This window comes from Ochotona princeps, chromosome 2 (genome assembly GCF_030435755.1).
Source record: "Ochotona princeps isolate mOchPri1 chromosome 2, mOchPri1.hap1, whole genome shotgun sequence".
NCBI lineage: Eukaryota > Metazoa > Chordata > Mammalia > Lagomorpha > Ochotonidae > Ochotona > Ochotona princeps.
Window position 1 is genome coordinate 109,644,189 of NC_080833.1, and position 25,903 is coordinate 109,670,091.

Sequence of the window (25,903 nt, forward strand, 5' to 3'; positions counted from 1 at the left end):
TATGGATCCACTGGTGTGTGAAGTATCTGGCATTAGGAGAGATCCTGATGGAGGAGCTTGGCTAACTCCTCTGGTGGGACATGCTTCTGCAAGTGAGTACAGGAACCAAGACGGGAAGCAGCCTAGACCAGGCCAAAATACAATACCCACAGGAATACATTGGTGCAGGTCAGGGTCAAGCTGGGCTGGGTCAACTGTAATACCCAGGCAAATGCGAGAGCAAAAATGGAGTGTGGGTTGGGCCAAGTCAGGCCGCATTACCAGCCAGTCCACATGAGGGCCGGGAATGGAGGCTGGCAGGGCTGACCTAGGCCGTAGCCCCCACCAGTATGAACTGGAATTGGAATTCCCTACAACTGAACCCCAACCATGGAGAGAACTGCAGGTTCCATGGTCTGACTGTGGAGTACAATTGTCAGAGCGGGGCCTCCTCAGTGTCTCAGACAGAGCAGTGGACAGCATATCCAAATGCACATACAGGATAAGGCAGTACATTGGAGCCTTCAGAGGACACCTGGTACCATGGCAGAGGACTACGACAGAGCACACTGCTTAAGCACTCCAAACAGGCGATGGCAATAAATATCTGAACAGATGGAGACTCTAAGGTGGACCATAGCAGTCAGTGGATTCTGGAGAAATTTCATCGCGATTAGAGTGATGGGACTGACAACCATTCAGGACTGTTGAAATATCAAAGCCTCTTGAGAAATTCATGGCAATGTAAATTTCTATTTTTCTTTCTTTTGTTGATTTTTTATAGTGGCTTCTCATTTAAGAGGATGAATAATAACTGAGCAATAGAGATTATCCTATCCAGATGTGAAGACACAATGCAGTGTGTATCTCTACTTCCAATCCATAGTGGACTCCCAATGAAACTGTTAACTATATCTTACAACAGGATAATGGACTCTGCCGTTGTCCATGTCTGCAATGACGGACATATGACTGTGTATGAAGACCGATACTTCAGTAATATGATAGGAGAATTCGGGGCGGGGGTAGGGACCTGGGGTAGAATTAAGGGAAATCCCAAGGCCTACGGAACTATAATATAAAATAATGAAAAATTGCAAACGAACAAACAAAAATCCAATATATGAGGCCTTAAAACCAATCACTGCAAATGTGTATTATACAAAAACACAATGGGATTTCTAATATTTTTTAAAGAAAATAAACTGATCTTTTAGTATCATTTTTCCACACTATTATAGCACTGCTACACAAATGACTATAGGATTCTCTCTAGTACAACAAGCAAGCAGATGTAAAATAAATAAATGTAACACACACCGAGTCTATAAGACCCTAACATTGATTCCCTACTCTCACCTGGAGCTCAGGGATCGAAACCAGAGATTCCTCAGAAGTAGATGGCATCTCATCTTCCTCATCTTGGGTGAGGTCACCCAACCTCCTGTTCAAGCCCACACTTCTTGCCTCCAGTATGTGATCCAGCGGGGAACCCCCTTAACTGCCTATCCACACTGGATGACTCTTCTGTCTTCCCAGGTACACTACAGGCAGCACATCTTGGTCCACCTTGGCGGAATAGGCATTCTTTGGCAATCCTCTGCTCACTTCTCCTGAGTTCCCATGTCAAATGGTAAACAGCCTGATGCACTTTTAGCTGGTAGGCTCCTCAGACCATAAGGCACTGGGCCTGGTCACAGCCCTACCACTACTCAACTCCTCACTTGCAGAGCCAGTGTCCATTTCCACGCAGCGTTCTTCTTTGATTCCATCACTAATGTCCTGTGCAGGAGCTCTATGGGAGACTTCCTCCCCAGCATCCTCAGGTTCCAACTTGACCATTTCCTCTAGAGCTCCAGGGCCACAGCTCAGATGTCCCTGGATGCGAGAAGGAGGAGGCTCCAGCATTTGCGTCCCCTCCTCTGTTTTCACAATAGTCCAATAGGCACAGTTCTCTGACAAACCTTCCTGGCTTTTTCTATTTGCTGCTGGAGGGCCTGGACTGTGCTCCTCTTTTGGGAAGACAGAGGCACACACAGGAGATTGGTCCTGCTGCTCCAGCTTGGGCACTGGGCTTTGAAAGGCACTCTGCCCTTCAACCAAGGGACAGGCAATGTCCACACTCCCTGGGGTCTCAACCTCAGGGGCGGAGGGTACAGGAAGATTCACAGAGTTGCCAGAAACTATTAACGGCGGGATGGAGGAAGCCACAAGGGGCTGGTTCAGCGGACAAGGGAAAGGCGTGGGGTTCACCAAGAGGGTGGTGATGGGAATGGTCTGAGGGCTCTGGGCCACAGCAGCATTGACAGGCTGGATCACGTTGCAGCCACTGCCGAGGCTCACAACCTTCACAGTGGTGGCAGGAACAGTGAAGATGACAGGTGCAGACGGGATGAGGGGGGCGGTCTTCAGGCAGGGGGAAGCCTTGGACCCCTTTCTCCTTGAGGGGTTCCATCTAGCACATGGCTTTCGAAAAATACTTGGGTCAACAATAGGAACTGCTGCCTTGGGTGCAGGGGCTGGTGAGATCAGGGTCTGGGAATCAGATAAGGGGAAGCCGGGCCTGACTGCAGGGGACACAGTAGTTAATGATACTGGGGATTCAAATGGATCAGCCACACCAACACCCAGCGGAGGGACAATTGGAACTGAAGGAGTGCCAATGGCTGGCTGGATCAGCTGAGGAATCCTGAACATTTTGCTGGGAGGAGCTTCTGACTGAGTTGACCGAGCTGGAGTTTTCCCGAGGTTCAAGCTGGGCTGAAGAGATGGGTTAGGCTGGATCAAGAGGGGCTGCAGCACTGACGATCGCTTCTGTCTCCAAGCCTTCCTGGAAAACTTGTTGGCAACTGGCTTCAGGTTCAGAACTACACCTTTGGGCAACAGCAATGGGTATTGGGTTTCTCTGCCCATCTCTGCTCCACCTTTGTCCACTCCTTGCTCTGCACTGATCTCAGGGGTTCCGGTCACATGTGCTTCCTCTCTCGCACCACCAGCCATGTGGCGCAGTTCCTCCTGGATAGAAGGCAGACTGGCCTGTTGGGAGTAAGGATACCTTGATCCCATGCATGTAAGAATCCACAAGGAGAACATGGATCTAGATATCAGATCCCTTTCAATTAACTTTCAAATCACCTACCCTTCTATTTTCTACAAAGATAACATTCTATTCATAGATCTAACAAACCGAATTTTTTTTTTAAAGATTTATTTATTTATTTTATTACAAAGTCAGATATATAGAGAGGAGGAGAGACAGAGAGGAAGATCTTCCATCCGATGTTTTCACTCCCCAAGTGAGCCACAACAGGCCGGTGCGTGCCGATCCGAAGCCGAGAACGTGGAACTTTACCGGGTCTCCCACATGGGTGCAGTGTCCCAATGCATTGGGCCGTCCTCGACTGCTTTCCCAGGCCACAAGCAGGGAGCTGGATGGGAAGTGGAGCTGCCGGGATCAGAACCAACGCCCATATCGGATCCCGGGGCTTTCAAGGCGAGGACTTTAGCCGCTAGGCGATGCCGCCGGGCCCACAAATTGAATTTGTGGGCCTTGCATGATGGCTTAGTGGCTAAATTCTCGCCTTGCATTCACCAGGATACCATATGGAAGCCATTTCATACGACAGTTGCTCCACTTCTCATCCTGCTCCCTGCTTGTGACCTAGGAAATCAGTCAAGGACAGTCCTAACCCATGGGACTCTGCATCTGCGTGGGAGACCCACAGGAAGCTCCTGCCTCCTGGTTTCAGGTTGGTTTGGCTCAGGCCATTGTAGTCACATGGGAAGTGAATATGCAGAGAGATGATCTTTCTAAATGTAATCTCCTTCTCTATAAATCTGCCTTTCCTCTAAGAGTGAAAAAAATCTTTCATTTTCTTCTAATACATATAAATTAACAGACATAAAGAAAGAAGGAGAGACAATGAGAAAAATATTCTGTCCAGGAGCCAGGAGGTTTGTCAGGGACTCCCACACAGGTTCAGGGTCCCAAAGCTCTAGGCTGTCCACTATTGATTTCAGAGGCCACAAGCATGGAGCTAGATGGTAAATGAAGGAGCCGGGAAACATTCAGCAACATTTTGGGGTCCCAGCATGTAACAAAGAAGGATTAGCCAAAGAGCCACCATGCTAGGCACGTAAATAAATTTAAAAAAAAAATAAAAAAATAAACTAAAAGAGGAAAAGTGGATGAGGAAGTATCAGCTCTGTAACTACAGTATCAGTGGCTTAAATCAGCCTTTGAAATGCTCACCCCAATCCCCACTGCCCCCACTGCTGCCTCTAGCCTTGCAGGAGGGCTGTACCTTTAGCCAGAAGGGGAGGCGGTGTTCTTCACGCTCTACAGGTGGTTTCCACTGATGGGGCTGGATCTCTTCACAGCATTTCAGTAACACAGGCAGCTGCTTTGTCTTCTTATAAAACTGGGCAGGAAGAAACAAGGCATGAAACACATCCTTCCCAGACACAAGGCCTGCTGCTGGGCCGGGATATGGTGGGCACTGACTGCAGACACGCACATACACGGAAATACCCAAGTAAACACAGTTAGAAAGTAAGTGCTCAACACCTCTGGATCTTGCTTTCTTTATTTTTCCCTTTTTTTTTTTTTTTTTTTTTTTTTTTTGCAAAATCAGATATATAATGGAGCAGACAAACGAATATCTTCCGTCTGATTACTCAGTCCCCAAGTATCTGTGGCGCCTGGAGCTGCACTGATCCAAAGCCAGGAGCCAAAAACCTCCCCCAGATCTCCCACACGAGGATGGTTCCGGGCCATACTCGAATACTTTCACAGGCCACAAGCAAAGAGCTGGAGAGGATATGGGGCCAACGGGACAGAAACCACCACAGATAAGGGATCCTGGGGTGCATGCAAGGTGAGCATTTCAGCCACTAGGCTACCATGCCGGGCCCCAGTAAAACGTTTAATTCCATTTCCATAAACATTTTGAAGTACTGCTATATTTAGGGGAAATACTCCTAAGAGAAGGAGAGATTGAAGGTGCACCAGAAGAAAACACTGGATCAATGCCCTGAAAGGGAAGAGGAAATTAACCTAGCAAATGGGTGACAGGAAACAGCCTAAAGCAAAGGGATCCCCACTTCTCACTGAGACCAACAGAGGGAAAGGAACCTGCAGGTGCAGGCAGAGGGGTGCAGGGGGCAGAGAGGGAGTGGACACACAGGCAGAGGAGCACTGGGAGGGCAGGTGGGGAAGGGACACAGGCAAGGTGGGGAGGCCTGCAGGTATGGAGGAGGAGATGGATGCAAAGGCAGAGGGGCACTGGGTGGTGTGCCAAGGCAATGGAAAGAAGGGGAGGGAAGGGGCGGCACACACGTGGCACTCACTTTAATGATGTTGTCAGGGGCTCGGTTCATGCTGAGATTCTTGATCCTCACGGTCAGCTGGTGGGCACTCTTGCAGGGCAGGAGGTACTTGCTGATCAGCGGCTTAGGAAACTCAGTCCCCTCGAAATGCTTGAGTCCTAAAGCTAGCAGACTGAGAAAGCAACAACCCTAAACATGACTTCCAAAGAGCCCCCAGAAAAAACTCCATACATTTAACAATCTACTTTGTCTACATCAGGTTCTTGAAAAAGTTAATGGTGACTCAACAGAAAACATTACCCATGTGTAAGTACTAACAAGCAGCATGCACAAAAAGCACAGGAGGACAACACTATGCTTAGTGGATTAAGTCACTGCCTGCAACATTCGCATTGGATCCATATGGATGCCAGCTGGTGTCCTGGCTGCTACACTTTTTAAGAAAAAAAAAAAAGACTTATTTTTTTTCTATTGCAAAATCACATATATACACAGAAGGAAAGACAGAGACACCATGGTTCAAGGTTAAAGTGCTTGCTTTGCAAGTCCCAGCATCACATCTTGGCGCTGGTTCAAGTCCCAGCTCCTCCACTTCAAACCTTGATACCTGCTTATACCCTGGGAAAGCCCAAAAGCATGGCCTAAGGCCTTGCAACCATGTAACTGCATGGGAAGCCAGAAAAAGCTCTTGGCCTCAGATCGGCTCAGCTCTAGCCTAAATTAACCAGTTTATGAGAGATCTTTATGTCTCTCCCCTTCTCTCTGTAAATGTGCCTTTCTAATAAAAATAATAAATAAATTTTTTAAAAAGATTTACTTTATTTTGATCCTATAGTCAGATACAAACACAGAGGAGGAGAATTAGAGAGAAAGATCTTCCGTCCGATGATTCACTCCCCAAGTGACCACAACAGTCAGTACTGTGTCGATCCAAGCTAGGAGCCAGAAATTTCCTCAATGTCTCCCACACGGGAGCAGGATCCTAAGGCTTTGGGCCTTCCTCGATTGCCTTGCCAGGCCACAAGCAGGGAGCTGGATATACTGGTGTCCATATGAAATTCCAGCGCATTCAAGGCGAGGACTTTAGCCGCTAAGTCACTGTGCCGGGACCAATAAATAAATCTTTAAAAAAAAAAACCCACCCACAAAAGTTCTCTTACTTTAGCTACAAAAGCCAAATAAACAAGAAAAAGTTCATGACCATTGAAAAGTCTCTTATATGAGTTTTAAGTATACTCTAGAAGATAACAAAAAAAAATTATATCAATTATACCACAGGGAAGCAATTATATTGCACTGGTCTTATGGAATAGCAAGCTAAGCCTTTCACTCTGGCCCGTAATGTCAGCATTCCACAAGGAGTCAGTTTGAATCCCAGCTGCTCCACTTCTAATCCACTTAGCTCCCAATGCACCAGGGAAAGCAGAAGATGACCCAAATTTGCGCCTCTGCACTGACGTGGGAGACTAACTTTCAGGTCCTTCCATAGAATGGTAACACTAATTTTGTAACAAATGATTCAAAAATGCCCATGCCCATATCTGAGGAGAGCAGGCCTTGGCATTCTTGCAACACACACACACCCCATCACCTACACCTTCTCGGTGTCCACGTCTTCCTCTACCTGTCACACTGCTGCCTGCACACAGTCCATCCTGCTTCCCCACTTACTTGTCCTCGGCCTTGGTGAAGGTCACCTTATGCGTGGGATTCTTTGCCTTCAGGGAACACACTGGCAGGAGCTCCGGATACATGAAAACCTTGCTGGTGGCCAGGATCCAAGCCACTTGCTTAGGCAAACAGGGAAATTCAGAGGCTGGAAGAACAAGTATCTGTCACAAATGCCATTCTAGGACCAGCAGAGCTTCGCAACACACATATATGTGGACTACAGATACAGATGCCTTGGACTAATGTGACTGTCTTCTACCTGCCCAGCTAATCTTATATAGCAAAGATCAAAGATCTTGCAAAAAAAACCCTGAAATATCAATTTTGCATTCACTAACTGAAGATTCCTTTACATACTCAATTTAACAATAAGATACAAACATTTTAACTCAAATCCAAAAACAAATGCAATTTCAAAACCAGCCACAACTACTTGGCTAAACCATGAAGCAAAAGTAAACAAAAAAAGTAAACACGTGGCTTAAAGTCAGCAGCAAACATGTTCTTACAAGTCACTGACTAAAAAACACAGAAACTAAACCTGCAAATTGATTAAAACCCTCTTACTAACTCCAACATCCACATTTCACTCAAATTGGAGAAACATGCCTGTAATCACTAAGGGAAACACGAGTTAATCTCAAAGAGAAAACTTTAAACACAACTCGTGACATCCATCTTGATTACCAACCACCAAGTTAACCTGTTAATGCTTAAGCCCAATGTACTCCAATTCTTAGCCCTGAGTCCACTTTTTTTTCCTTCACACACCATTCTGTCTACTGCCTCCTAATCTTACCTAAGCCCAAATATTAATATGATTCCAGCACCTCAAAAGTAAGCACAAACCAAGGAAAAAAGAGAGAAGGAAGAAAGTAGAAACATCCTGTGGGCCAGCACAGTAGCCTAGTGGCTACAGTCATCGCATTGCATGAACAGGCTTCCCATATGGGCACTGGTTCATATTGCGGCTACTCCACTTCCCTTCCAGCTCCCTGCCTGTTGCCTGAGAAAGCAGTCGAGGATGGGCCAATCCTTGGGACCCTGCACCCACAAAGGAAACCAGAAAAAGCTCCTGACTCTGGCTTCAAATCGGCTCAGCTCTAGCCATTGCAGCTACATGGGAGTGAGCCAGTGGAGGGAAGATCTTTCTCTTCGTCTCTCCTTCTCTGTAAATCTGCCTTTCCAATAAAACAAGCAAATAAACAAACAGAAGAAAGAAAGAGAGAGACAGAAGCAAGGAAGAAAAGGGAGGAGGGAGGGAGGGAGGGAGGAAGTAAGCAAAGAAAGAAGAAAGGGAAAGAGAAAGAAAAACAAAAAGAGAAAGGAAGGAAGGAAAGAAGGAAGGGAGGGAAGGAGGGAGGGAAGAAGAAGGGAAGAAAGAAAGAAAAGAAAGAAAAGAAAGATCCTGTGTTCTTCATTCCTAGGACATTACACACAGAAACTGTCTAGGAAACAAGACTCTCAACTCTCACTGCAAGCAAAAACTCAAAGGTGACACATCTGTCCCCTACCAGGCTTCTTGACAGTTTTGCGAGGACTGCAGTCGATGCTGACATATGTGCTGAAGTCATCAATGAGCTGCATAGCTCCCATCAAGTTACACGGTTGGAACAACGTGTGAAACGTGGGGTTCAGCGGCTGGTGAAGGGCGATGGAACTCTGGGCAAAGACTCCCAGCTCTTTCTGAGAACAAAGCACACAGTGGGTACTGAACACACTTCCAGACAATACAACCCAGCAGCCCTCTGCCCCACACTAGCTGTCATCCTACCACCAGCTGAAAACTCACACTGTGCCATGAAGACCCTCTACTGAGTCCTCAAGGACTCGGGGATTCTGTCTGTGACACACTCAGTCTCCTGCCTGATTAGACATGTGAGCCTCACGCTCAGGATGATGCTCAGAATCCAGGAAAGACTTAACACTTCACATGCATCCCAAGCAGTGGCTTTGTCTAATGTGCCACAAAGCCCACACCCCAACCTACTTTCACATTCTACTGAATTTAGACTTAGCGATGGATATCTGGAACCTTACAAGAAATATCTTGGTGGTATTAGCTTCCGAGCTGAGACTGACGTTGGAGGCGGCAAGAAGGTGGATTTGCGTCAAGAGCTGAACATGCTGGGGAAAGAATAAGTGGGAAAAGAATAAGGTGACATGATGCTGCCATTTCAGGAACTAGAGACATCTTACTAAGACATCTGCAACTTTCTCACACATTTGGCTTTCTGGAGAGCCCATTAACACAACACACACACACGATCTTGGTGTGCGTTCCATAGACACCGTTCTCCTCACCAAAATGATACACCCAAGGGAATGAGATGAGACAAAATAAAATATTCCTCCTGCTGGTGATGCTATCCCACTTCAGATTGGGTTACAAAAGGTCCCTTTCAAAACCTGCAGCTGTGAAACACCATCAGGGTGCTGACAAACTTTCTTGCCTGAGCCATAAAGGCATGAATATGATGACCTGTTGAGTGGCAAGAGTGACCATTCAGATCTTCCTCTCTGTATATCTGACTTCGTAATAAAATAAATAAATCTTAAAAAAAAAAAAAAAAGGGTCCGGAGGCGTGTCCTAGTGCCCTAAGTCCTCGCCTTGAACGCCCCGGGATCCCATATGGGCGCCGGTTCTAATCCCAGCAGCTCCACTTCCCATCCAGCTTTCTGCTTGTGGCCTGGGAAAGCAGTCGAGGAAGGCCCAAAACTTTGGGACCCTGCACCCGCGTGGGAGACCCGGAAGAGGTTCCTGGTTCTCGGCTTCGGATCGGTACACACAGGCCGTTGCGGCTCACTTGGGGAGTGAATCATCGGGTTGAAGATCTTCCTCTCTGTCTCTCCTCCTCTCTGTGTATCTGACTTTGTAATAAAATAAATAAATCTTTAAAAAAAAAAAAAAAGCGACCATTGGACGTTCCCTAGCTGCAATTGTACTAGGATCCCATCTCTGACCTTCACAGAGCTGCTATTTGCAGCTTCTATGTAAAACTCAGTGGCATCCTCAATACCACATTAGGGAGAGAAGTCTTACCTGCTGCATCTGATGCTGCAGTCTCTTCCTCTGGGCTGCATCTAGAATCAGAGTCTGAGGAACCTTCTCGGGGCGAGGCTTAGCCCTCTCTACCTCCTGTGGCTGCTTAGCTGAGGATTTCTTCATCTTCAGCTGTTCAAGGAGCTCCTTCACTGTTCGATATTGTTTGTTCAACTTGTTGGCCAGAGGTTCCTCAAACCTAACTCCAAAATGGAGATAACTCATTATGCACAGTTTTTTAGCTCCGCAACACACACAAGCCCTTCAAATAGTGTGCCAAGACAGCCTCAACAACTGACTACTGACCCGCAAAGGCAAACTGAGCCAAGTCAAACCTCAAGCCTTGTTCAAAGCTTTACCCAAATGTTTTAGTATCAATTCAAAGAAGACGATTCTGAGCTACCTTGGCTCCCATCATATACCACCTTCATTACTCAACCAACACATAGAAAATATCTAGAAGAACCTGGATAAAAGTCTAGCAGCAGAGAAACATCTGGATGACAAAACTACCACAGAGCTAGAACAAACTAGTCAGTTTGTTTTTCTGAGAGAGGTCTTCTACTGCAACATTAAAGTATCAGAAATAAAACCAGAGTTGGTCTGACTACAGCATGCCATGCTGTAGAGACAGGGTTCCAGTTCCAGTTCCAGCTCCATTTCTATTCTAGCTTCCTGCAAATAGGCACCCTGAGAGGCAAGAAGGAATGGTTCCACGGTTCAGTATTTCTTCGCCAATTCGAAAAAAGATCCGGACTGAATTCAGGGATCACAGCTTTCAAGCCATTTCACTGTAGTGAGCACAGTGTGTATGTGTATGTGTGTGTTAGAGAGACAGAGAAAGAAAGAGAGAAATATATGTGAATGAGTGAGTTTGCATGTGTATTTGCCTGGAGAACTCTCAGATCTTGTTCAGCCAGACGAACTGCACCCCTTTCAGACATAAAGCAGCCATCCCCAAGAATTATGATTCATTTGATTCTAATGGCTTGCATTTATGAATTCAGCCAACCTGGGTTTCATAAATTGAAAAAGCTACATGAGATGTTATAGAAAACATGTAAATGTGATTTTCACCTAAAAGTTTGGGTATTTCAATGACACCCATCCTTCTGTACATGCACGCCTCATCTCCTGACAGAAGCCCCACTGTCACACCCTGCATCACACCCTGGACAACAGTGGGCTGACTGCACCAACAGCACCTACCTCCTTCATACTTCCACAACTCATAGCTCAGAGACTATTCCTTTTCTTTCCAAGGAGACAGAATCCTACATTGATGAATTAAGTCCCAACACAGGGATTTCTAGGCCCCTACCAATAACATTCTTACTCAATTTCAATATATGGCAACTGTATTTAAGTGCTTCAGACCAATGCCCAAGTCCAGGTCCCTCATCCACCCTCCTGTCAATGCAGTCCTTACGAGCCACCACGGATGCTCAAGCCCAGGCTCCCGGAAACCCATGTGAGTGAGCTGTATTCCGTTCTCAGCTCCAGACTTGGGCTCATGTCCCACAGCCACCGTCAGCATTTGGGTAGTGAAACAGTGGGATCACTCTATCATCTCCCCACAGAAATGGGGTCACTTCTATCTCTCTCAGTACAAATTTTAAGGAAAAACTAAAAAGTCAAAGCCCACAGGAATTATTAGTGGCCACACATCTGCTCATTGCTGTGTTCCACCCAGAACACAAACTGCATCCTGACATCATCTGTATACTGCGTACTGACCATATACTGATTTATACTGCACAGTAACAGATTAGCACAGGTGCAAACCCATCACAAACACTACAGCCTTTACATCACAGATGGTGTAACACATGTGTCCACTTCCTGAGTTTCAGACAATGGAGGCATGACTCCAGGTGCCTCATGAGTCCCCCAACTGAGGGCAGGATCTGGGGGGGCTGTCTCTGTGGCTGGCCACACACAGGCCCACACACTTCTCCAGCACACTCATCCAGAGAAGCTGCTGTGGACGCCAGCTACTTTTTTTTCTCCCTTCCCAAACAGACGCAGCTAGATCTACAGCCGCACTGCCCCATGATAAGGAGACTGGCTTGACTCCTGACTCCCCTCAGGCCGCTGCACCTTTACATCACTACAGAAACTCCTGCCAGATGGGAACATGTGCATCCCACTTCCTCAGCACCCTTTCCTGCATCCTATGTCTCAAAGACATCGGCTAGCCTACCGTAGGGCTTGAGGCGTGTTGAAATTGGGCCACGGCTCGGCCACGTGCTCCTCTTCCTCCGGGCCATCGTCTTCCATGTTGGAGAAGCCCATCTCATCTTAGAACTGTGGACAAAGAAAAAAAGGCTTTTTCTGGAGAAGAGCCTAGAAAAGTCGTTCCAGCGGTAGCTAGAGAAACTGACAGCTACACATTACAAGACCTGAACCACCCTGGCTCTGAGAGGAACCTTCCATTACAGCCTCAGCTTAGGACTCCCACAAACTCGCATTGGAGTAATCACAATTTCAGACCTCAAGACATACTACAGGCCAGTGGTTATCGAAACAGTCTGGTACTTGTACAGAAACAGAGAAGATCAATGGATCAGAATACAAACACCAGAAAGTAGGCCTATACACATACATAGTCAACTAATCTTTGACAAGAAAACTGAGAACAATCCTGGGAAAAATACTGGTCTCTTCAACAAACGCTGTTGGGACAACTGGTTAGCAACTTGCAGAATTAACAAGCAAGACCCACACCTGTCACATTATACAAAATCAACTATAAATGGATCAAGGACCTAAATCTACACCCAGAAATCATCAAGCTATTAAAGGGAAATATAGGAAACACACTCCAAGATATAGGAACAGGAAAAGACTTCTTAGAAAAGATGTCAAAAGCAAAGGCAATCAAAGCCAAAATGAACAAATGGGACTACAGCAAATTAAAAAGCTTCTGTACAGCAAAGGAAATAATCAACAAAGTGACAAAGCAACTAACAGAATGGGAGAAAATGTTTGCACACGACACAAGTGACAGGGGACTAATATCCAGGCTGCACAAAGAGCTTTAGAAACCCAGGCATAGAAAAAAAAACTATTGGGGCCCGGCAGCGTGGCCTAGCAGCTAAAGTCCTCGCCTTGCATTGCACCAGGATCCCATATGGGCGTCGGTTCTAATCCCAGCAGCTCCACTTCCCATCCAGCTCTCTGCCTGTGGCCTGGGAAGGCAGTCGAGGATGGCCCAATGCATTGGGACACTGCACCCGCATGGGAGACCTGAAAGAGATTCCTAGTTCCCGGCTTCGGAGCAGCACACACCGGCCGTTGCGGCTCACTTGGGGAGTGAATCATCGGACGGAAGATCTTCCTCTCTGTCTCTCCTCCTCTCTGTATATCTGACTGTAATAAAACAAATAAAATCTTAAAAAAAAAAAATAACCCTGTAACAAAATGGGCAAAGGAAATGAACAGGCGTTTTTCAAAAGAACAGATCCAAATGGATCACAAACATATGAAAAGATGCTCAGGCTCCCTAGCCATCAGAGACATACAAATGAAAACCACGTTGAGGTACCACCTAATTCCAGTGAGACTGGCCTACATTCAGAACTCAACCAATAACACCTGATGGCATGGATGTGGGGAGAAAGGCACCCTCCTTCGTTGCTGGTGGGAGATAGGCTAATACAACCACGTGGAAATCACTATGGAGAGTGCCTGGAGAATTGCAAACAAACTTGCCATATGACCCAGCTATCCCACTGCTAGGAATATATCCAATAGAAATGAAATCTGCATATGAGAAGGGGATCTGTAATCCTATATTTGCAGCAGCACAATCCACAATAGCAAAGACATAGAAACAATCTAGATGTGCAGCCAAAGATGAGTGGTTAAAGAAAGTGTGGTACATTTACTCCATGGAGTATTATTCAGCTATTAAGAATGAAATTATACTCTTTACAACTAGGCAGTCCCAACTCGAGCCCATTATGCTCACTGAAATGAGTCAATCACGAAAGAACAAATACCATATGTTCTCTCTTATATAAGGAAACCAGCATGGAAAGTGTAACTTCAGTAACTTCAGTAATCCAATCCATACTGTTTTTGTTTTGCTTTGTGTGGCTACATCCCATGTGTTTTGATGTTTTCTACTTCAGTTTTATTTATTCCAAATACTCTCTTTTCTCTTGTCTAATTCATTGCTTTCTTATGGATTATATGGTGGCACTTACATGGTACTTACTGGTCAGGCTCCCTATTTGCTTCTCCTGGACCTTACTAGGTAGTATGTAGAGTTAGAGTTTTCCTGACTCACTGGATTGTTGGGGATTTCCCTGCTCACCTGTCTAAACTTCTCTATTCTTCAATTGTTAAAATGTAAGGTTTTGTAAAACCATGCTTAATCACTATATTAGGCAACGTTTAAATAATGCCTTAACTGTCTCCCCAAAAAACTTAATCAATTTATGACTATTAATGCAAACTAATATGTAACTGCATAGAAACTTTGATGGTAAGTCTGTACTCAGCTGTTAGATACATGATGGATGTTAATGTTGAAGAAAAAAAAAAGTCTTGTGATCCTGCACCCATGTGGGAGAACTGGAGGAAGTTCCTGGCTCCGGTCTTCGGTTCAGCGCAGCACAGGCCGCTGCGGTCACTTAGGGAGTGAATCATCGGACAGAAGATCTTCCTCTCTCGTCTCTCCTCCCCTCTGTATATCTGACTATGCAATAAAAAAAATAATACAATAAAAATGCAGATGCTATATTCCATTTCCAAATCTAGAGCCATGGGTAGTCTGTCCAACTGGATGTTACCACAGGTTTTTCTGCATTTCTGTGTAGAAATAATGACATTAAGACTCTTACACAAACCAGTCACCATGCAAGTGCAAGTGTCTGTGGCAGCAGGTAAGAAGCCGCTTAGGGGGCCTGGTGGCGTGGCCTGGCGGCTAAAGTCCTCGCCTTGAACTCCCCGGGATCCCATATGGGCGCCGGTTCTAATCCCAACAGCTCCACTTCCCATCCAGCTCCCTGCTTGTGGCCTGGGAAAGCAGTCGAGGAAGGCCCAATGCATTGGGACACTGCACCCAAGTGGGAGACCCAGAAGAGGTTCCTGGTTCCCGGCTTCGGATCGGCGCGCACCGGCCGTTGCGGCTCACTTGGGGAGTGAATCATCGGACGGAAGATCTTCCTCTCTGTCTCTCCTCCTCTGTGTATATCTGGCTGTAATAAAATGAATAAATCTTTGGAGAAAAAGAAAAAAAAAGAAGTCGCTTAGGATGCCTGTATACCACATGGAGTGTCCGGTGCACAAGTTCCAGCCTCACTGCTGATGCCAGTTTCCTACTAAAGAGCGCTCCAGGTGGCAAAAGGCTAGGGTTCAAGCACCCCAGCTTCCACCCAGGCCACCGTTACTGTGAGCATTCAAGAAACGAACCAGTGCACGGGAGCAGTTTGTGCCTCAGCCTCTGTACTACTCCCTCGAACAAAATAAACAAAGGCCATGCTTTTGAACAAAAAACAACAACAAAAAAAACAGATTAAGAAATACAATCAATGTCTGCCTATCTCTCTAACCACATAGTTCTTTTATCCAAAACACCTGGTAACACTTGACACTGCTTTTTAGTCACAAAGTTGCATATGGAGTATGAAAATTTTACAGCTTCCTAAAAATCACAACAAAATAATCACAAATAATAAACAATCACAAAAACTCCTAACAAAATCTCAGCTTCTGGGAGTATCCTTCCCTCCTCCTAGACCTTTTGAGAGCCCTGACCTTCACACAGTTCATAGATTCAAATGAATCAGAATTTCAACTACAAACACCCTTCCTTTATGTCTTCTGAATGGGATTAACTCAATGCTTCTCATAACTAAATTAAACTCCAAGAAGTGGGCTTCCAAACATCTCCCTCCCGATGCAAAACTGAAAGAGAGATGAGCTTGCTTCTCAGGATTTTGACGATAAAGTATACTGAAAAAGAACAAAGCCATATATACTTGGCCTTCACTGTGCTCTCTTATCAGCTGATTCAGAAAGATGCATTAATGTTGCAAAAGTTTACAAAGAATAAAAGATGAACTAAGTACTGGTGTTAAGGCATATCAGCTTAGGCCGATGTGATGTCAGCATTCATATAGGTACTGGTTCGAGTCAAGGCTGGTTCACTTTCCTGCTAATGCATCCAGGAAAGCAGTAGAAGCTAGCCGAAGACTTTAGGCCTGTGCACCCAAATGCAGACCCAGATGAAGTCCCAGGCTCCGGGCCACAGTAGATGTGACTATTTGGAGGAGTAAAGCAGCACACTGAAGAGCTCTAACTCGGCCTTTCAGATAATCTTAAAAAATAACACAGATCCCAAATATTGGTGTTTGGGAATAAGTAGAACTGGTTCAATTTAACTATAATCCTTTTAAGCTCTTGCAACTCTACAAACAATTCGTACAAATTTGCTTTTTGTACCAATTTTCTAATGTGGGGGCCCAGTCTGTTTTACATTTCAGAAAAACCAACTATTCTTCAGACTGCAATGGCTAGCCTGTTTCTCCCTGTCTCTTAACCCAATACACAGCATTGTACTTTGAAAAGTTCATGGGAAAATGGAATTATGAGATTCTCCTCCTGCTGCAATTTCTGAAATCATACTTTCTTCCTAACACACAGTTTACGAGAACTTTCTGAGGACGCCTTGTGTAAGATATATCGCACTACCATCACTGCTCTCACCCAACAAGCATCCCGGTGCTTCTAACCCCTAACACTCTAACACTTACATCAATCAACCTGAGCACACCATAGCAGCACCACTTTTAAAAAATTAAGTAACTCTGGGCTTGGCGGCGTGGCCTAGTGACTAAGGTCCTCGCCTTGATCCCATATGGCCGCTGGTTCTAATCCCGGCAGCTCCACTTCCTCTCTGTCTCTCCTCCTCTCAGTATATCTGACTTTGTAATAAAAATAAAATAAATCTTTACAAAAAAAAAAATTAAGTAACTCACAGAGGGGAATTCCACTACACATCCACAAATCCCGGCAAACTCTTCGGAAACACTTTCCATCCCTACAAACACAGCCGCTCTGCACCAACAAGCCATCTGGCTTCTAGACCAAAAACATCTCTTTCCATGTGCAAACTAACCAGTGACATTTAGTCAACTTCTCACACGGAGATGGGCCTGTCGTTCCTACACACAACCAGACAGGGGCCACTCACAGACCTCGTTCCACAGGTCAGCTGCCCTCTGAGGAGCAGCTCGGCGCCACGCTCACCCCCTTACACACACACACACACACACACACACAGAGGCACGCTGGACCACGGGGGATGCTCCCATCCTGAGCCTGTCAGAGCCTGTCAGGGGCACAGAGGACTCCCCATCCACTCGCTGCCTTTCCCGCCCCCCTCCCCCAAGCCTGTCAGGGACACCCCCTGCACCCCCGCCTGCCTGCAGGGACTTCCCGCAAAGCTCAGGATCCCCTGCCCCGCTGTCCCCTCCCCCATCCTCGCCGCCGCGCTCCCGGAGCTCCGGCTCCGGGGAGATGACAGTAGCTTCCCAGGAAGAGCGCTCCTTAGGCCCCGAGGCCTTGCCCGCCCCGAGCCGTCCTACTCACCGTGTCAGAGGCCGAGGCCGAGAGCGATGAGTGCAGACAAGTGGGGGAGAGGAGGAGGAGGGAGTGTGTGAGTGTGTGTGTGTGTGTGTGTGTGTGTGTGTGTGTGGTGGGGGGCAGGGGGTGGCCGCCAGGCGCCTCCGCTTCCCCGGCTCCACAGCGGATCCCTCCCGCTCTCGTCAGGAGTCGGCCAGCGGCTAAGCCGACTGGCGGAAACGCGCGAGAGAGCGAGGAGAGCGAGAAGGGAAAAGGCGTAGGGTTCACGGTGGGGAGGGAGGGGGTGGAAACAGAGGGGAGGCGGGTCCCGCCACCGAGACGGGGATCGTCTCCCCCTCCGCAAAGCGAACCCAAAATGGCGGCGGCGGCGGCTCCTCGGGAGGAGGGAGCGAAGGGCGCCCCGTGCCTCCCCCCACCCCGACACACACACGCCCGCTTCCCACTCCTCCCTCCTCGCCCGCTCCCTCTCCTTACCCGCTCCAGGCCGATTCCGGTCGCGGAGCGCGCACGCCCTCCGACACGCGTACGAGCGTCTCCCGGCTCGTCGCTCGCGGCTTCCCACCAACCACCAACCTTCGGCCGCCCCGCGCGCCCGCCAGCCCTTGAGCGCTCGCTCCGAGGCGCCTGCTCGCGAGGCCCGCCTTTCCTTCTCGGCCCCTGTCAAGCCGGCTGTGGCGTAGGCCCTCACGCGTACCTTCGGCAGCGCGAGCCCGAGCCGCCTCCTCCTCCCTGCTCTCCCCCTTCCCCGCCCCCACGGCCACCAACCGCCGCCACGGCCGCCGCCGCCTCCTCTGCCCCCCCACCCTCCACCGCGTGCGCGTGCGCCTCCCACAATCCCCGCCGCGGGGCCGTTCCATTCCTGTCAGCCGCCAGGGCGGGCGAGCAGAGGACGGGCCCCGAGCGGGGAGAGCTGCCCGTCACTCCGGAGCATTCCGCGAGTGGCCAGCGGAGCCCTGCCACCACCTACCTCCCGCAACTTTGAAAAAAGCTCAGGTTTTATGGCAGGGAGCGCATCTGGTCGGCAGAGGTAGGTAGTGGTGGGGGGGAGTCCACACAGTCACACTTTTGATTGGTTAACTGTATTTCAGCCTATCAGAATTGCAACTATCAATCCCACATTTGCAAAGTCTTATTTCTGCGAGGCATGCTATTGGCCAACTATCAATCCCTCATTTACATAGGGTTTTATCTCTAACGGGCGGGGGGGACATTGTCTTAAGGAATGTCCTTGTCATCTTGACTCAGCACTTCAACTTCACATTAGGAGTCAGGTAGGCTAAAGCCGGAGTCACTCAGGCTAAGCATATGGAGTCACTTAAGCTAATTGGGATTCTGACGTCTTTTATTCCCTCTTTCTAGTAACTATGGGAGCCAGCATTGCTCCCGGATTGTAATTCATGGGGATTGGAGGGTCATGTATGCTGTTAGGCCTGTGAGCACGCACAATTCCTTAGCCAAGCAAGCAAAGCTGAGTGCTGATTTTGAAAGGCTAGAGATGAAACCCCAGTGTTTGTTCCTGTAATTCCCAACCCTAATAGCACTGTGAGGGTAATAGCAGATATTGGCTCTCTTTTAGTTCTAACCATGGCAGTTTCTAGAAACCGATAAGCTTCGGTATCTGAGTGATAAAACGTCTTTGACAATAGTTGAACCTTTCCAAAAAGTCCTGTGTCCGGTTGAGTGCCATGGTTTGCCATGGTACATGGGGCCAACCCGGTGGAGCAGGCTCACCAAGTGTTAAGCGAGGGTTACAGGTTTTACAATGTTGGTACATAGATGGTGGTATGAGGGTGGGACTTCTCCCATACACAGTCCCTGCCCTGTCACTGTAGAGTAAGTTTAATATCACCTTCCTGTTGTCATCTACATTCAGCATGGTTACTAGTAGCTATATAGCTGCCAATAATGGCCAAACCCTTGTTATAAGGAGGAGACCTTATAACATAGCCAACAGAATTGGGTCAGATTAGGGTTAGAAACATGAGGTACTTGATTGTCGCGGCTAGCTGAACCGGCATAGTAGGCACAGTGAATGTCCGAGCGAAAAGCACCGACACACGGAGACCATGATGGAGTTAGAAGTGCTGGGAGCCGTCTCCCCGAGCTGTCTCTCCACAAGCCTCTTTATTCCCATATTATCTCCTCTTTCCCCCAAGCCCATCAACAGGACAATAGGACGCCAATGAGTCTGCAAAGGCTAGGTGCTACTGCCTTAGGCCCGATTCCTGAGTGCTCAGCTTAAGGAATGTAAATCAACTCCTCAGCCCACAACATATTCCCCCTTCTGTATTAAAGCAGACTTGAATGCGCCTGTCTTAGGTTGTGGACTCTCAGGTTATCAGCCTTATCCGTCATCGGGAACCTCCGTAGCATGACGGAAACCCTGTCCTAGGTTGGTCAGTTCCCGGTCCATCTCACCCGTCACTGGCTGCCATTCAACGCCTTGTCTGCTGCAGCTGCTCAAGCCATACTTGGGGAAGCTGGTAACCCTGTTCCAAGGCCAGGAGTGAATATCAGCTCAGTAGCAAAGAGCAAACAGCAGTTTTCGGACTTGGGAAAACAAAGCATTTCACAGGTGAAACATACATTAAAGGCACAATGGGAGGCAAGAGGCCATGATCTTAGGAGTAACTTAGCTCGTAACAATGAGCAGACAGCAGTTCCCAGGCTTGGGAAAACAATTTGCACTTGCACAGATGATAAAACAGAAATGCATACAATACAACAGAAAGGCATACGATGGGGTACAGGAGGCCTAGACCAAATCTAACAGCATTTGCTATTTCTTTTCCAACAAATCAACCCATAGTCCAGCATAAGCATGCCCACCCGCTCATGTTCATCAGTAAAGTCCTGTTGTTCCATAACTCTGGCAGTCTGTTCTGCGACCTTGTTCACTGTCACCACGGTAGCTGGCGGTGGCGGCTGTTGATGTACTGGCTATGATGGCTGCCGTTATGCCAAAGTCTCTTTTATTCTTATCAGGCCAACATAGGCCTCTCCGTCAGTCCCAACAGGCACAGGCGGGATTCAGGGCAGCTGCAGGATAACAGCAGAATCACAATTGCCATTCCAGCATGCTGTCAGGGTGTACTGGAACTTGTTGTCATTCCTTTCAGAGGCATCTCCTGTGCTTAAGAGAGAAGCATAGGGATAACACAAGCAAACACAAGCTTCAAATTCAATGAGCTAAGGTTCACTCACAAGAGCGAGTCCTCAGGTTCAGAGGAAAGAAGGAACTAATCCTCTGCCATAGTGGCGGGAGGAAAAACAAGAGAGAAAAACCTGTATTCATGGTGGGAAGAGCATTTTTTAAAGTTTCTTCTCAAATCTGTTTCTCCAAAAACAAAGAAAATTGCTGGTATCAAGGTACCTGGCCCTGGGACAAAAGGCCAGAAAGGTGTCACTGGCCCACTTCCTTGGTCCCTTTCAAATGATAAAGAGGCCAGTCTGAAGCCCTCCTCCTTGGCAATGCCTGGAGACAGAAATGGGCTGAGGCTTCAGGGGGGAATAGAAATGCAAATGTCACCCTTGTCTGTTGGGGAAGTAAGTACTTGTTAAGATAAGCATTTGTCCTGGGAGAGACATGCTCTGGTGAATCCAAGACAAGGTGGGGAAAATATAAACCTAACAAAAGGAGTTTCAAATCAAAGCATGGATGGGTAATAGCAAGGCTCAATACTTCCTCCCCCATCCCACATAGCTCTCAGAGAACAAAGTCCAAAGCCACCAGTCAGGGAACACGCTGCAGAACAGTGACAAAATACTGATATACTTATGTTATATATAAAGGCCTAATATACTTGCTTGTCCCGTTGATCTTCCGACTCAAATGCCATCATCTTGTCCAGTATCCGAGCTTTCACAAGACTCAGCAGCAGAAGCTTGCCGGACAAGCCTCTCAGGAATCCACCTCGGACCATTTTCATTTTCTGGGAAAACACAAACTGATCCTCGCCCCCAAATGAGGACAGGATCTGGGCCTAGCCACTTACCAGTGAAGGGGTCCTTCCACATAACATAACCTTTCTGCTTCTGAGATGGATTCCAATGACCATCTGCAGCAGACCGTCCTTCAGCATCCAATGTTAGAAAATTTAAAATAAAAAATACAAGATTCAAATGATCTCGGGGAGTGCTATATTCCCCCTTTTTGGTTTTAATAAGGTAATCCTTAATAGTACGGTTGGCACGTTCCACAATACCTTGTCCTTGAGGATTATAAGGAATACCTGTAATTAGTTGTATGTGGTGGGAGGCAGCAAAATCACGAAACTTGATGCTAGTATAGCAAGGACCATTATCAGTTTTGATAACTTTAGGAGTTCCCAAGATGGAAAAACACGCATAATACTGCCCCCATTTGTTGCAAAACATCTCTCCCCCACAAATTAACTGGCAGACCTGGTACTACATAGGGGGTAACATGGCCACCATTTCCTTCCTTATCCCTCCAGGCTAGAGGCCTGGAGCTAGCAAGGGGGCTTTGGGTAATCCCCAATCCTTGTAAAGTGGTCATGGTGGGTGTAACAGGCCAATCTGGGGGCCAATGTTTCTGTGAAATAAGAGTGGTGTCGGCACCAGTGTCTAGAAGCCCAGTAAATTTCTTTCCTTCTATACTCAACTCCAAAGTAGGGCGGCCTGCCATATCAGTGACCCAATAAACAGAGGCTTCACCACTGGAACCAAACCCTGCTTTCTTCTGTCCAAGCCTGCAAGCATTATTTGACTTCACTGCGGGGAGCAGCACTAACTGTGCTATTTGTGCCCCCTGGGGCAAAACTGCAACTCCAACATGAACACTGGCTAAAACTTTAATTTCTCCTGTATAGTCTGCATCAATCACTCCTGGGGTAATATGAACTCCTTTCAAGGCCGTGCTGCTACATCCCAGCAGAAGCCCTACAGTGTCAGGGGGTAGTGGCCCATAAATTCCTGTAGGAATAGCCTGTACCCCCATTTGGGGTGTAAATACTATGTAGGAAGTGGTGTGGAGGTCCCATCCTCCACTGCCTGGGCTCCCTCGGGCAAGGTCATGAATGGCCTTTGTCCCTGAGGAACAAACTGAATCGCTGCCCCAATCCGGGGGCTGGCCCCTGCTCCCGTTTCCCGGCACAGATGGCTGCCTGGAGATGTCTGTCTTGGACCTGCATTCATTTGCCCAATGTTTCCCACGTTGGCATCGAGGGCAAACTCCTGGGGACTGCCTGTCCATATTAGCAGCCTGTGCACAACCTTGGAGTGGGCAGTTCCGGCGGATATGCCCTAGCCGGCCACATTTAAAACATCCTTGTTTTGGGCGAGCTCCCGAGCCCATGGTTGTGCCACCACGCAATGCCTCTGCAATGGCTGCATCCATTATCTGTCCTTTCCCAATGTCCTTACAAAGTTTAAGATACGTGTTAAGGGGCTCATGCTTCCAAGGTCTAATAGCTTCCTGGCACCACTTGTTGGCATTTTCATATGCTAGTTGCTTTACGAAAGGGATGGCTTGATCTGCATCACCAAATACCCTATCTGCAGTTACCAGTAGGCGATCTACAAATGCCTGGTAAGGCTCGTCCGGGCATTGGACAATTTTAGAGAGATGTAAATGTAGCGAGCCCTTAGGTGATAAAGACTTCCAGGCCCTCACTGCAGCAGCAGCGGTCTGTGCATAAACTCCTGGGTCATAATTAATCTGATCCTGTACATTAGCAAAATTCCCCTCTCCTGTCAACATATCATTTCTCTCAGGAAAGCCTGCCTGGGTATTTTGCCGTGCTGTGTCAAGGCAAAGCTCATAGAACTCAGATTTCCACATTAGAAAATCGCCCCCATCCAGAGTAGCCTTACAGAGCTGTTTCCAATCGGCTGGAGTCAAATTGTTAGGTGCTAAGGCTTCAATCATGGAAACAGTAAAGGGGGCCGATGGACCATATGTGGCAACAGCGTCCCCCAGACTCTTTATGTCCTTAAAGGACAGTGCCAGGTGCTGCCTAATTCTCTGCCCCTGCTGATTCTCGACCTCAACTACTGGGAAGGTAAAGCGCCTAGCAAGGGTAGCTGCCTCAGGGTCTCCCCGCTCCTGTGCTTGCTTTACCGCACGTTCCACAGCTGAAAGAGAAGTTGAAAGCGGGGGTCTAGCACAAGCCCCAACAGTGCATCCACTCTGTTCCTGCCTCAACTGAAGGGAGAGGCGCTGAAGTTGCTCTTGTAAACCTTTTACAACTGTGCTCAGACATGATGGCGCCAATGGCTCAGGTGGCGCAGAGAGCTCTGTGCCTGTCCAAGAGGAACGTTTGTTTGGCACACGCTCTACAGGTGGAGGATCCTCAGCAAACTCACTTCCATCCTTTTCCTCCTCAGCCTCCTCAGAAGAGGACCGCAAATCTCCTTCGCGCACTTTCTCCAGACTTTGTCTTGTCTGGGGTTCCTTCTCCTTATTTACCCTGGTTTGTAGCTGTCTCCTACTTTTAACAGACAATTTCTTACGGCGGGCTTCCACCACTGCTTGACGGGATGACCAAGCAATATTTAGCAAGCGCCAGAGAAAAAGGATGACTACAATGAAAGCAAACCATGGGAATATGTCGCAGACAGTTTCAAAAAAACTCTGCGACGCCTTAAGCGTACTGTCGGTGCCTAGTGACTGGAGCAGATCTCGGATTCCCTTAATTACCTGCATTTTAGAGAGTTCTTGCCCCATGATGAATTTTACTTATGCCCCTGCAAAAATTTTAAAACCTGCCTCTAGATTTCTGGGGTCCCTCAGATTGTCCCTCGTGCCCCAAGATGGGGAGAAGGTCTGGGGATGAAATTAATTATGCCCCTCTAGAGTTAAATCCTAAACTTGCCTCTGGATTTCCGGGGTCCCTCAGATTGTCCCTCGTGCCCCTGAACGGGGAGAAGGTCTGGGGATGAGATTAATTTGTCCCTCCAGAGTTCCAGGGGTCCCTCAGATTGTCCCTCGTGCCCTAGCACAGAGAGAGGGTCTGGGGATTAAATCAGTTATGCCCCTGCAAAATTCCCAAATTCCAAATCCTTAATTCAAAATCCCTTAATTCCTAATTCCTTAATTCCTTACCTTCGTAGTTCCAGGGGTCCCTCGGACGTCCTTTGCGCTGTGCCATGACCCACGTTACGGCGCCATTTGTCGCGGCTAGCTGAACCGGCATAGTAGGCACGGCGAATGTCCGAGCGAAAAGCACCGACACACGGAGGCCATGATGGAGTTAGAAGTGCTGGGAGCCGTCTCCCCGAGCCGTCTCTCCACAAGCCTCTTTATTCCCATATTATCTCCTCTTTCCCCCAAGCCCATCAACAGGACAATAGGACGCCAATGAGTCTGCAAAGGCTAGGTGCTACTGCCTTAGGCCCGATTCCTGAGTGCTCAGCTTAAGGAATGTAAATCAACTCCTTAGCCCACAACACTTGATAAGTTGCCTGCAAAAGGTTCCAGAATGAGTCACTGTGCAGTTCCTGATGGTGGTAGGCACCTAGAGCTCTCAGTTGGTGAGAATTTTACCTCTGGTCTCTTGGTCAGTGTTGGCAGCTTGGGTTTGGCAACTGGTGTTGGAGGCATTGGTAGTTTTGGGTTGATGGTCAGTGTAACATGAGTTGATATTTGTCCAGGAGTGGTAGCTAACCCTGATTTCGGCCCATAGGAGCAGGCAAGTCTTTTTCCAAGAATCTTTGGATTACAATTATGCCCCCCTCATCTGTCCCTGTTTCATAATATCGTACTCCCCATGTGTTTCCATAGTCCCATTTTTGATCCAATAGATTGGATATATTTATCATTGAGACATTATACACAACACCCTTAGCTCCAATAAAATGCGCAGTTACTGTCTCCCCTAGGTCACAAGGCCACTGCAGCTCCGACTTGGCCTAATTCTGGCCAACATTTACATCCTGGAGGCCATCGGCCAACTGTAATGTCAGGATCTGTTCGAGAAGGCTGCTAAGCACTAGCTATCGTCTCACAACCCCAGTAATTACAGTAATAGGGCTTAACTTGGTTACAATATCAGGGTCCCTGGGCGGGAACATATAAAAATTCTCGATGTCATAAAACAGGGTGTGGGGTGGGCCAGGCTGCAACATTCAACAGCTCATACAAGATGGAAGAGCAGACTATACTGGGCACTGGCCAAACACCCACTGGTATGCATAAGATCTGGGTCTTGGAGTGCGTCAAGTGGGGGAACTTTGGAAGGTTCACGTCCTGGTGGCTCCACTTTTTTTTTAATATTCATTTATTCATTAATTACATTGTATTACATGACACAATTTCATAGGTAC

General features: G+C 47.6%; 2 protein-coding genes across 4 annotated transcripts in view; both read right to left on the reverse strand.

Moving 5' to 3' along the window:
- Window positions 1-25,903, reverse strand: part of GON4L (gon-4 like) — a 139,892-nt gene that overhangs the window by 94,753 nt on the left and 19,236 nt on the right. Inside the window, exon 1 of one of the 3 annotated variants that reach the window (XM_058660406.1) lies at window positions 18,092-18,162. The exons of 1 other annotated variant lie outside the window; for it this stretch is intronic. The gene's annotated coding sequence lies outside the window, so the exon portion shown is untranslated. Of the gene's footprint in view, window positions 1-17,623; window positions 17,981-18,091; window positions 18,163-25,903 lie in introns of those variants that run through there. One more of the 3 variants, XM_058660407.1, reaches the window with a different exon arrangement.
- Window positions 1,591-18,208, reverse strand: YY1AP1 (YY1 associated protein 1). Its single transcript, XM_058660410.1, has 9 exons — window positions 18,092-18,208; window positions 12,225-12,328; window positions 10,022-10,220; window positions 9,019-9,105; window positions 8,493-8,664; window positions 6,979-7,123; window positions 5,329-5,479; window positions 4,284-4,400; window positions 1,591-3,015 (listed from the first exon to the last, which is right to left on the reverse strand). Exons 2-9 carry the CDS (start codon window positions 12,314-12,316, stop codon window positions 1,633-1,635), a joined length of 2,346 nt encoding a protein of 781 aa, XP_058516393.1. The 5' UTR covers window positions 12,317-12,328; window positions 18,092-18,208; the 3' UTR covers window positions 1,591-1,632.

What these genes read in the sequence shown, in the direction of transcription:
- YY1AP1 (XM_058660410.1), bottom strand. Translation starts at nt 12,316, where the DNA reads ATGGGCTTCTCCAACATGGAAGACGATGGCCCGGAGGAAGAGGAGCAC. An exon ending in ATACCACCAAGATATTTCTT is followed by an intron (nt 8,665 to 9,018) that starts GTAAGGTTCCAG and finishes CTTTGTTCTCAG; the next exon opens with AAAGAGCTGGGAGTCTTTGC. An exon ending in CAAAACTGTCAAGAAGCCTG is followed by an intron (nt 7,124 to 8,492) that starts GTAGGGGACAGA and finishes TTGTTCTTCCAG; the next exon opens with CCTCTGAATTTCCCTGTTTG.